General features: G+C 34.8%; 1 protein-coding gene across 1 annotated transcript; it reads right to left on the bottom strand.

Annotated features, from left to right (window-relative positions):
• Window positions 1–2,259: 2,259 nt before the first annotated feature.
• On the bottom strand, window positions 2,260–11,473 carry grpr (gastrin-releasing peptide receptor). Its single transcript, XM_051913410.1, has 3 exons — window positions 10,972–11,473; window positions 7,023–7,374; window positions 2,260–5,605 (listed from the first exon to the last, which is right to left on the bottom strand). Exons 1-3 carry the CDS (start codon window positions 11,370–11,372, stop codon window positions 5,216–5,218), a joined length of 1,143 nt encoding a protein of 380 aa, XP_051769370.1. The 5' UTR covers window positions 11,373–11,473; the 3' UTR covers window positions 2,260–5,215.
• Window positions 11,474–12,230: the final 757 nt, after the last annotated feature.

Here is a 12,230-nt window from a genome sequence, read left to right as displayed (position 1 = left end):
CATACTCAGAGGAGCAGCCAGCAGAGAGTGATGGAAAGATATTGTCCATTACAGAACAAAAATAGACCCACATTTAGCATTCCAGTCAGTGTAGTCAGTTTGATTCAGTAATATTAAATAATAAATAATATTACCAGTTAATTTAGATGATACCACATGAAGTACATTTTTTAATAAATGATTACAACTTTATGTAAATAACTTTTTATGTATTAAATATTTATTTTATATATTATAATAGAAAAAAATATATATATTACAAAATACTGTTTTTTTACTGTATTTTAAACAAAATAAATGCATAAGAGCATAATAAATCTATCTATTAAAACATATAATTAAAAGATATATTTAAATATATTATATATGTAGTATTCAAGTCTTTGGACTTGTAAACAATGCACTTGAGCACATGTGATTCAGTGAGCTCAGCATAGCACCACGTTAGCTCAGTGCAAAGTGGCCATCTGTGACGTTATGTAATGTTGTAATACAAGATCAAACATTCATTATACATGTTAAAACATGCTGTTACATTGATTTGACCTGCATCTGCAGCAGTGTGGGACACATGAAGGCACATTTTGTGCCAGGTCAATATGATTCCAAGTCAGCCCTTTACCACTTGACAATAAATCCAACCTTGTCATTTTTGACCTTTAGTGCAAATTAAGGACTTAAAAGTGCAAATTCACTCTAAAAGCACGCGCAACCTCCCCCCCACCACACACATGCACATAAGCAAAGCACTTACTGATGCAAAGTGACAAGTCAAAACCCACATCAGGGAAAATGTTAAATGCCAAGTTATTTGAAAACACATAGCGCTTTTAGGTATGACTGCAATTTCACTTGTTCACTTAATATAGCATCATTCTGAATAAATACAACCACTCTGGTTTAATTATCATTATTCCTGCTGATCACAACTCACATTAACTCACATTAACTCACATTAACATTAATTTATTACAATAAACACTCACTTGCAATATAAACTGACTTTACTTCACTAAAAAAATTAAATTAAGCCTTTTAGCCTTATACACAGACACTGGCTCAACCAATAGAGTTTGGGGGTGGGACAATCTGTCTGCCCAACCAATGACATGTAGGGGGAGTGGTCAAGAAACCTGTTTGAAAATTATTATTTTCGCAATTCTGTTTGGTGCTACAGAAACACATTCCTCCATTAAACTGAGGAAACATTAATAACAATCAATATAAATTCAATATTAAATTTTCCATTTTAATTTGAATTTTAATGAACTTTTTAGTCATTTTTGTTATGTTTTTGTCATTTTTAATAGTTTTAATGTTTTTACAAAGGAGTTTTTATTCATTTTTATTTCAGCTTTACTTATTTTAATACAAAATGAGAAAGGTTTTTATGTCAGTTAACATTTATTTTATATAAGTACCAAAAATCTTGTTTTTTATGGCTTTAGTTTTGGTTAACTTAGTCATAATGGGTTGAGTGAAGGAAAACAGATTATGTCTTTAATTGCTGCCAAATGGAAAAACATTTAATAACAGGTTGATTATATGACAGCAAAGAAAGAAACAGTGGGAAAACACCAATTTTCCAGTACAACCATTCTTAAAATGCCTGACTGACTTCAACACCACTTTTTGCTCCCATACATCTATTTTTACTTGATCTAATCTCCTCAAATATCCCCAAGGGACAGATATGGCTCTGTTAAATGGAGGGAGTTTATCTCTAATATGTTCTCTATTTTATATCCAAACGTGAACTTGGTGAGAAAATAAATGATTTCTTCCCTGCTAGGCTTGCTAATTAAAGAAGAGAAGAAGAAGAAGAAGAAGAAAACACATAAAGGTTATGTGTGTGCATCAGCTGTCTGAGCATTAAATATCTGAACTGGACAAACACTGGGGACCTCCAAATGAGTTTTGATCCCATATGGTTTAATGAAAGCTCATATTTGTGTGTTCTGCATGATGCATTTAAATGTCATTGCTTTTATCCTTCTCATTAATCAGATTAACAATCATGCACTGATTGTCTGTCTCATCCAAGAGGTCAAGGTTAAGCATGGTCCAGTTTGCCCCTGTTGGTTGATGTTGTAACTACATCACTCTACAAGGAAAAACAACATATTTCTCCTTCATCTTCTCCTTTTTTCCCCACAGTTTCAGCTCTCTATTTCTTGTAGTTGACTGCTTTTTCTTTTTTTTTCTTTTTTCTTTTATATTTTTTTGTACACACTAAGCTTTCAAAAAGGGACAACCATATGTAATATGCACCACTTTATTCACAAAGTCAAATACACTTGAGTTTCTTCATGTGAAACAAGATCACAAGTCCACAAAAACAACAACAACAACAACATGATTGCATCCACATTAACTTCATTACAGGTCAAAAAGTTTTCTTTTCATCTTGTAGTGTCCTTTTTTAGCTAAAAAGAACTGGAATCTATGACCATTTACAAAAAAGGCATAATCAGTTTGCTACTACAGTATGCTTTTCAAATAATACAATCAAAAAAGCATTATGAAGGATTGAGTCACAAAAGTGCAATGGAGGAAATAGTTTCTGTATCTTGAAAATACAGAGAAATACTCCCTAAAGGCACCACAAAAGCATGTGTCCTTCAGAAACCCCAGCCAATTTCTCCCAGGATTCACCATACACAATACTGACTAAATAATACAGCAGAGCATCAGTCAATGATCAATACAGCTCCATTAAAATGACTTTTACTTGTAAAGCAGACAAAGACACTGACTATTTTTGTTCACATTTGATACAGTTACCTCTGTAAACTTAAAACCAAAAATCTCCATGAAAAATATTTATCCATTGCAAATATTTAGAATAATCACAGTCCCAGTTACCACATTAGAACTGCAAGTCACCATGAAAAATATCTATATATATATACCCAAATATTGCAAATAAAATTACATAAAATTTCTTAATTTCTTCACATTAAAATGGATTTGCCTCTCTTGGCGCCTGCAGGTGTATGGCTGTATGGACTGTGCAAGTGATTCGACTGTCTATAGAGAAACTTTTCTCTGCTAATATTTTAGCAGTTATTATGTGTGTCACATATTTCTGTCGACTGAACCAGCGATGTCGGTCATTTGTGAATTTATCATTCAAGTCTGTCACTTTTCAGTGAAATGGTAAAATGTGTCTATCATAAATGTATTCCACACGGCTCCAGGGGGTTAATAAAGGCCTTCTGAAGCGAAGCAATGCGTTTGTGTAAAAAATATCCATATTTAACAAGTTATAAAGTAAAATATCAAGCTTCCGCCAGACTGCCTTATGAAAAAAACGTAACTGGCGCGACGTCATTTACGCTTTTTTCATAAGTTGAATACGGAAGGTGTAGGACATAGCAGAAGTGTTTTGAACTGCGAGAGGCATTACACTTTCTTCGCAAGTTGAATACGGAAGCCGTGTGGAGTACGTTTATGATGGATGGATGCACTTTCTCGAGCTTCAAACTCGTTGCCCCCGTTCACTGCCATTATAAAGCTTGGTTATTAATATAACTCCGATTGTGTTCATCAGAAAGAAGCAAGTCAAATACACCTAGGATGGCTTGAGGATGAGTAAATCTTGGGATAATTTTCATTTTAAAGTGTACTAATCCTTTAAGAACACAGAGAACAAACAGAGCTGGATGAACTGGATATTCCAACCTGATCTCATTAGAAATTGTCGTACTGATTTCGTATGATTTTTACAATGTGATTCATACAGAAACTAACAAGTTTTAGGGGAGAAAAAAGTATGATGGTCCATCCAAAATACAAAGATTTGAAAACGGGATTCAAAGTGCAAGTTTTTGAAAACGATATCATTATCGTCTCTGTGTAAACTACAAAAACACGAATTTGTCAAAACGGTGACGTCACGCGCATACGTATTATGTGTTTAGTTCATAGGCACGTATTGTTTCTTTACAAAGTGACATCTCCAAACACAGCGTTTTTGGTCACTTTCGCGGACCCGTGTGAATAGGGATCGTTTTGACAGCGTTTTGTAATCTGTACGCAAAAAACGTAAAGGAAAAACTTTTCCATTTTTTGGTACATGGCTGTTGTGTAAAGCAGCAGTGTGGTGATCGTTTCGACACAAGCCACAGTGCCTTGTTCTTGGTCAAAATACACCTGTTTTTTTTGCCTAAACCTCAAAAACTTGTTTAAATTATTAAAACTAGAGGTATAGATTAACTTTAAGAAAACTTTTATCATATATACAGCATTTTATATGCATATATAATATGTGTGCAAGGGGAACACGGCTGCATCAGAGCAGAGTATCATAAATCAAAGCATGTTGCAGACAGTGGTCGGAGGAGAACACCTCAAAAAGGTGACAATAGATGATACTTGTCTGTATTTGCAGTACACAAGCCCTGGTTCAGCTGTGCACTGCCAGCGTGAAAGCACAATTGACTTCTGCTCTACATACGAACACCTTCTGTGCTGCTTCTGCTCTGCTTGCGCGTCCAGTGTGAAACAGCATTTATTCACACCGAAAGTGTTTTTGTGTTCACCTGTGCTGTTTTTGAGGTTGTTTTCCTATATGAACATACAGTTATTGCTCTCACTGATCGTTTGATCTGAAGTGTCTCAACTTAAGTTTAATAGAAGTGCATAATAGTTACAGGAATGCTATACATATTCAAGAAAATAAAAACTTGAATTTAATTTTTTAGTGATTTGGCAACAAAAATCATGGAGCATGAAATCCTGCAGGCGCCCGTACCTCTCAATTTAAACATATTTATTACAGACAAGCAAAGATGATTGTATATATTATTTATTATTTATATTTAATTTATATTTAAATAGCTGAAATTGCAATAATTAACAGACAACATTGATTTCAGATGAGTTATAATTCATTTACGAATAACTGAAAGTCTCAATGTCCATAAAATATTCCATTGTCCTAATTTTTGAATCTATTTTCATTTGTTCAGAAAGAAAAGACCAAATAACAATTAGAAGTCAAAATCTAATCCAACAACAGCCAACAGGCATATAACATTCCCAATTTCTTGTTGTCTCTTAAACTAAACATGTTATTTCAATAGTTTTTAAAGGAAAAGCCTTATTTTTTCTGTGGAATGCAAAAGGAAATTTTTGAACAAGGTGTACATCTTTATTTTTGGGTGAACTATTCCTATAATATCTCTCTGAAGAAAAAGTTAAATATGTCTGTTTAGCTCGAATGGCAGACAGCGTTGCCATTGACAAGGCTGAAGCTGGCCACAGAGTGGTTCTGGGTGCTTTTGAGTGAGCTCAGTCGCGTGTTGTTACGCCTAGTGCTTTGTGAACGCAGAGAGATGGACGGACAGCAGCAGCAAAGCTGCTTGTTGAACTGCTTCCTAAAGGATTTGCTGAGCAGATAGAGAGCGAAGGGATTCACACAAGAGTTAGTAAAGGCAAGGATACGTGCGCACACGCTGGAGATGAAATGGGCCATTGAGGTGTCCACTTCTGTGTAGTGGTAGGACCGGTAGAGGTAAATCACGTGGTTCGGGAGCCAGCAGATGGCAAAAAGACCCACGAACACTAGCACTGTCTTGGCAAGCCGCATCCGTGACTCAATCTAGGGTTCAGAAAGCAGAGAGATAAATATCACAGGTTGTCCTAACAAAATAATACCTTTTTCTCCTTTTACAGCCATTTTAACTGTCTAACCAGTCTGACACAGCAACATTGGCTCAACCAATGGTGTGATTTGGGGCGGGACTAATTTTTTGTTAGACCAATGGAAGACAGGGGGAGTGTTTAAGAACCTTTTTGAAAACAAATAATTTTTCCAAATGCATTTGCTGAGACTAGTGGCACAGAAACTACACACTTCAGCTTTATTTAACTACTAATAATAAATAAGTTTGCATCTGAACAAAACATGATTAATATAATTCATTAAAAAAATCATAAGAAATATATGAACCAGGTACTTGTAAAAACCAAGTGGTCTCATAGATGAAGAATAACAAAAGCAGCATTTTGATAAAGGTACATTTTGTATAAATGGTTCCTTACATATAAGTTTCCTTTCAAATGCATACAGACTGTATTATTCACATAACAATAGAACAGCAGAGCAGGGGGCCGGTTGCATGAACTGCTAAGACTAGTCTTACAAGTTAATCATCACATTTTTTTCTTTGAGACTGTTCATAACTTTTTAAAGTTAGTTACATAAAAACGTAGACTGGTCTAATTTAATACCAAAATGTAAGACTGATTGTCTCTTAAGACGCAGTCTTAACATAATGGCTGTTTATGCAACTGGCCCCAGATGTTTCCGGTCTCATCTTGTATTGTGAATACTTTTCAAAAATAGCTACCGAATCACCTTTCAAAAACGATTTCAACAACCAGAGACGGAGGTTCACTGTAACAATACAGATGCTCTCTCTGCATGAACTCTGGCATTTTCAAACTCAGCAATGGAAATGTTACAAATATTACAACTACTCGATATAGTAAAAATTTAAAATATAATATATATAATGTTTAATAATATAAAATATAAGTTTGTGTGTTAAGCTAAAACAAACAAACAAAAAAAAACTATACATGACATGGAAAAGCCTAAATTCTAAATGCCCCCAAAACAATATATATTTTAAAATTACATTGTGCTGGTTGTAAATACAAAAATTATAACTAGGCCTTTATGTGTGTTGTGTGTCGTCATGTATGATTGGGTATATTAGATTAAATGAAGTAAATCTAGGATATTTTGTATGAATCAGAAAAAGTGACAAAATGAATTTAGCTACAGTGCTTTTAAGAAAGAAAAATATATAATACCAGGGTTGAAGCATAACCTAGTGTTATTTATTTTTGATTATAATGTATACTAAAATCTAGGAAAATAAGTCACTGGACTTTTAATACATTTAGAAAAATTTTGGTATAATGCAAGTTGCAAGTTATTCAGCTATATTCATTGTTAAACCATTAAACCGTTAACTTCAACAGCTGAAGCATTTGACCATTGCACTCACCTGCCTCCGAATGTGCGCATTTCCTTCCACAGGCATGTTAATCGCACTCTCAATCAGACTCCTGGCAATGAAGATGTAGTACACAGAAATAATGAAGAGAGGAATGATATATAAAATGAGGAAAGAGGCCATGGAATGGATTTTAGGGTGCAGGTCTCCAGCGTGAGGGTACGGGGCGCATGTTTTAAAAGTTTCATTGGTTTCTGGGATGTGGAAGGTGTGGAGATCGGAGAACACTGCCTCAGGAATGGCCAGGACCATGGAGAGCAGCCAGATTGACGCAGCCCTCAGACAGACCTTTAGCGAAGCTTTAGATACCTGGATATCCATTGGCTTGACAATGGCCTTGTATCTAAGAGACAGAAAAAGACACCATGAACAGAAGGAGCCATTTTAATTAAGACTCTTACCTTAAGAAAATCTGACTATTTGGCTGAGAGGATGTGACTAATTTGTGACTAATTAACTGATGCAACATGGCGTGATAAATTAAAGGGACTCTCGTGCAACTGAGGTCTGCAAACCGTCGTTTTATCTCTATGAACAGCTGTGTCTCAAAGTTCAGTTCAGTTGTATGTAACCTAACATAACAGTTTTCTTAAAATTATCAGCTGATAACCAAAAATGTGCTTATAGCAACAAGTTAATCAATGGTATGCTTTTTTTGAAGACATTAGCCCACATTATTTCAACTTATTTTTTTAAATAATCGTGTTTAGCCGGAGGCATCCTGGTGAGAAACTGCATTACCCATGATTCTACAAAAAAACTCCACCAATCAGAGATTTGCTACAAGCAAATGTGACAAAAGGAACTTTAGTGCCTGCCCACTCCCATGAAGGACTTCAAATGATATAGAGTCATCAAAATACTTAAATATTTGTATGCATTAAATATATATATATATATATGGGTCATTGACGAATAAGGTTTTTAAAAGTGTAATATAATTAATTTTGAAGTTTTATTAAGTGTTATCAATGAGATTATGTGATTTTTGTAATCAATTAACACTGCTTTCATAATTTTTTACAAGATGGACAAAATCTGTCACCAAAAAAGCCATTCGGTTTAACCAAAATTTCGGTTTTACCGATTGACACTTTTGGTTATACTGAATGACGTTATTTTCAAACAAGGCTGCTAACAGGCTGATATCTAGCTAGCTAGCTTGATAGCTAGCTAGCGAAAAGACATTAAACATTTTATATTTAGTACAAGTTTTTAAAATATTACAACATTTTCCATGTTTTATAGCGGTTGTACCAAATGACCTGATGTTTCGGGACACGCGTATGAGCAAGTAAAAACATTAATTTTTCAAATAGTTAAAAGAGAGTTAGTTACTTTGCTTCACAACCATGTGGTCCTTTTTCAGGTGTCTGAATGATGTCACATCCTGTCACATGATATTGACCGCATGACTTGATCCAAAATGATCCCTTTATATTGGTTACTCCGAATGACATCAATGAAAATCATTTTTCCGGACATTCTTTCTCATCACAAAGCCACGACTTCTACACATAATTTTAAGACCATTTTGCACTATGTTAATATATGATGTTATAAAATCATGCCAGAATAAAAAAATATATACATTTATTGCATTTTAAGATAATTTAATCACAAATGAAATGGCTGTATTGGCCTTTGAACAGTTAAACCAAATGACCTTTTGACACTTCATAATCTTTAAAATACCTTTATGTGTAGCAAAATATAATTAAAACTTTTTGGATTCAATAAAAGAGATCTCGTTGTACTACCTTACATATACTGGATGTCATATCTTTATCTGTTTTTTATTTTTATTAAGGCCTTTGGACAAAAAAATGACCTGTCACGTCACATACACACACACACACACACACACACACACACACACATATATATATATATATATTAAGTGATATTATTGAGCCATTAAGTACAACATTTTGTACCTTGATATTTTTGTCTGATTTTCAAATATTTTCAGAACATTACAAACTTCAAATCAAAGTTTGTAATATTGTGATTCACTTCGTAGCTGGTTGGTTTGGATCACGGCTTATAACTCTTTAACAAATAGTTATTTTAAAAATCCTTATGGGAATGGAAAAAAATACTTGTGTGGAATAAAGGTGGATGGGCACTGTTGCACATTAGGAAGTATCAGACCCCTGGATTGTGGATTGATGTAATAAAAAAAGTTATCAGAAGTGAGAATAGCCTATTAGTCTATGACTGATCTGAAGCCCAGTAGGCCTATCCAGACCACAGGAAAAGATCCTCCCACCTGTGATTTCCATCTGCCATCTGTTGCTCATTGCTGTTCACCTAAATATGAAATCAAGCCTCTGGTGCTAATCAGACTCCCACCACATAGATCATGGAACAGTCTTCCTGCTTAATCATTTTCTTTATATCAGAGGGAGATAAAATTGTACATGGAATTGAATTGCATTTCACAATATACCAAAGCAGATCCAAAGCAGCTTTAAAAAGAATAGTGCTTCACAAACCCCTCAGTGAACACGTCAAAGTCGACAATGGCAAAAAAAAACAAAAAACTGACTAATAAATCTCTGACTCATATTCTAAGCACCTTATTTTCTGTTAATGACTTTAGAAATTCTTAAAGAACAATAATCATTCTTAATATTGATTGACATTGATTTTATAAAAATATGAATCACATCCCCACACTATCGACTGTTTCTCATTTAACCCGAGAGCAACTCGACCCTCAGTTGATCCATTGCTCTGGAGGTGCAGTCGTTACTCTTGAGTGCTTTAGAATCAACACTAACAGGCAGAGGAAGCAGTTCATTTTTCTCCATCATTAGACATGTTATTTTTCATTTCCGTTCACCTGCTTCTATCACACACCAAGTCGCACACTTCCTCAAGAGATCAAACAGACCAAGAAGGCATAAAATTGAATCCTTCTGTACATGGGATACAAATACAGATGTTTATATATGTCAGAATAGAATAGAATAGAATAGAATAGAATAGAATAGAATAGAATAAGTTCCGATCTGAATTGCTAAAGTCAGGGTTTCCTTAAAATTATACTTTTTCTCTTTTACATTGTGAATTACACAAAAGTCAGAGTTTTGGTAGCTTCTCAGCTTTTGAGGGTTTTTTTTGTAAGGCTGCAACCTCCTTACCATAAAAATTACATTTAAAAAATGTGATAAAAACATACTTATAAACACACGCTTTTCACCTGAACTGTTTTGACAAGTGCGACGGATCATCTGCAAAAGTGGCACAGTGATTTTAAGTTTATAGATTACCTGTTGCATTACATTTTTCTTCTATTAAGACTGACAGAAGAATTAGGCTATGACCCCACTTGAAAAAGCATTTCATACAGATGGTTGTGATGGAATATCAGGTGGTTAGTTACTGGTCTATCAAACTAACCAGTACTGCAACAGTACTTATACACATTTTATGTAATTAACCATTCATATAATTAACCATTCAATAACTATTTAAAAACCACAATAATATTTTTTGTAGCTGATTTTTTATTTTAATAGAGGCTTATGCTTATGAAGAACATGTCCATTCTCAAGCTTGATGCATAATGATTAAGTGACAAAGACTAGTCTGGAAGTAATTATTAATGACTCATTTTAATCGCTTCCTGATATTTAAAAGGCAATCAATCATGAAAATTAATGTCCCATTTTACCTGATTTCCCACTTTTGCTGAACTCAGCCTAATCATAATATACAGAATTTGAAAAAGAAAATCATTTTGGTGACATTTTACATTAGTGTTTATGTTAATGAGGTGATAATTAGTCATTTCTAATTATTTCGAGGACCTTGCTTCATTAACACATTGCGGTGATTACTATAGTAATTTATTAGCCTATATTAAAAAGACGTTTCAACTGAAATTGTATTGTTTTGCTTTCTGAACCGAGGCTGATGTAGATCTCTTTACCTGTCCGCTGCCAGCGCTGTGAGCGTGAACACCGACACTCCGACCGACGTCAGCTGGATGAACGGGATGAGTTTACAACCCATCCGCCCAAAGAGCCACTCATCCGCCAGAAACTTGCTGGCATCCACGGGCGCGCAGGTGACCAGCAGCAGCACGTCTCCGAGAGCGAGACTCGACATGAACAGATTGGGAACATTGCGCATGGATTTCACGATGCAAAACGTTCTAATGAGCGTCACATTACCAATAAGTCCAGCAATAATGAGGAGCGCGTAAACGGTGGCGATAATGATGCCTGAATGCAAGTGTGGATGCTCCGGAGCGGTGCTGGTGTTGTTGCGCTCCGGAGAGTCGCCCAGAAACTTTACATCGAGTGTCGGAGTTAATGTTGCGTCAGACATGTTATCAAATCACTTCGTACGCAGTTTGAAATTCAAGTGCCCACATATTGCCATGACTACGGTTTATACTGTTGGTCCGGTGATATTCCTCTCCAGCGCATCCTGTGCGCAAATGGAGAGTCCATGTGAGGTTTGGCTCCTTTATGCCAAACTGACGCGCCTGCGCTCTCATGTGTTGGAAAACTACATTTTATTAAGCCATAAAGCATCTCTAAACTTAGTGAGCTGCCTACCTAGACAGTAGACAATGATCTGTGAGCTTTAGCTCTTAAAAGATGAACATTCATGGCATCCAATTTGCATAAATACTTCCTCTATATATATATATATATATATATATATATATAGGAATACTTTATATATATATATATATATATCAATCTTAATTAAATGTCATAAGAGATTATTATGAAATTTAATGTGAACACAAAGTTGCTTGTGAACAGTTTCTATTTTCACCTATTATTATTATTATTATTATTAATGTAAAATTACTTAGCACTGAATACAGTCCTGTTCCCCATGTGCATACATGTATGTACTTATTATAGTAATTACAATAACTAACCCTGAACCTAACCTTAACCCATGTAGTTACTGTATATTAGTACTTTCTTAGGTAAGTATATTGTAAGTACACATAAGTGCACATACTGTAAAATAAAATGCAAGTAAACATGAATAGCTCCAGGTTTGTGCAGTGCTTTGAAGCATGCTGGTAGCCATCTACCCAAGTGTGAAAATGGTCTGAAAGTACAGAACATATATACCACAGAGGGACCAATGATATACGGTCTCCACAGCAACAGACTTTAAATGTAGTGCAAATTAATGGTGTGCAGATATAAGTGTTTCATC

This window comes from Ctenopharyngodon idella, chromosome 11 (genome assembly GCF_019924925.1).
Source record: "Ctenopharyngodon idella isolate HZGC_01 chromosome 11, HZGC01, whole genome shotgun sequence".
In the NCBI taxonomy this organism is placed as follows: domain Eukaryota; kingdom Metazoa; phylum Chordata; class Actinopteri; order Cypriniformes; family Xenocyprididae; genus Ctenopharyngodon; species Ctenopharyngodon idella.
Note: the sequence above shows the minus strand (reverse complement) of the source record. Positions and strands in the feature narration are given on the sequence as shown.

Bases quoted from the DNA above. Each gene is read 5' to 3' on its own strand.
- grpr (XM_051913410.1), bottom strand. From the start codon at position 11,372: ATGTCTGACGCAACATTAACTCCGACACTCGATGTAAAGTTTCTGGGC. The intron at 7,375-10,971 runs GTAAAGAGATCT...TCTGTCTCTTAG, and splicing joins ACAGCGCTGGCAGCGGACAG to ATACAAGGCCATTGTCAAGC. The intron at 5,606-7,022 runs GTGAGTGCAATG...TCTGAACCCTAG, and splicing joins ATGCGCACATTCGGAGGCAG to ATTGAGTCACGGATGCGGCT.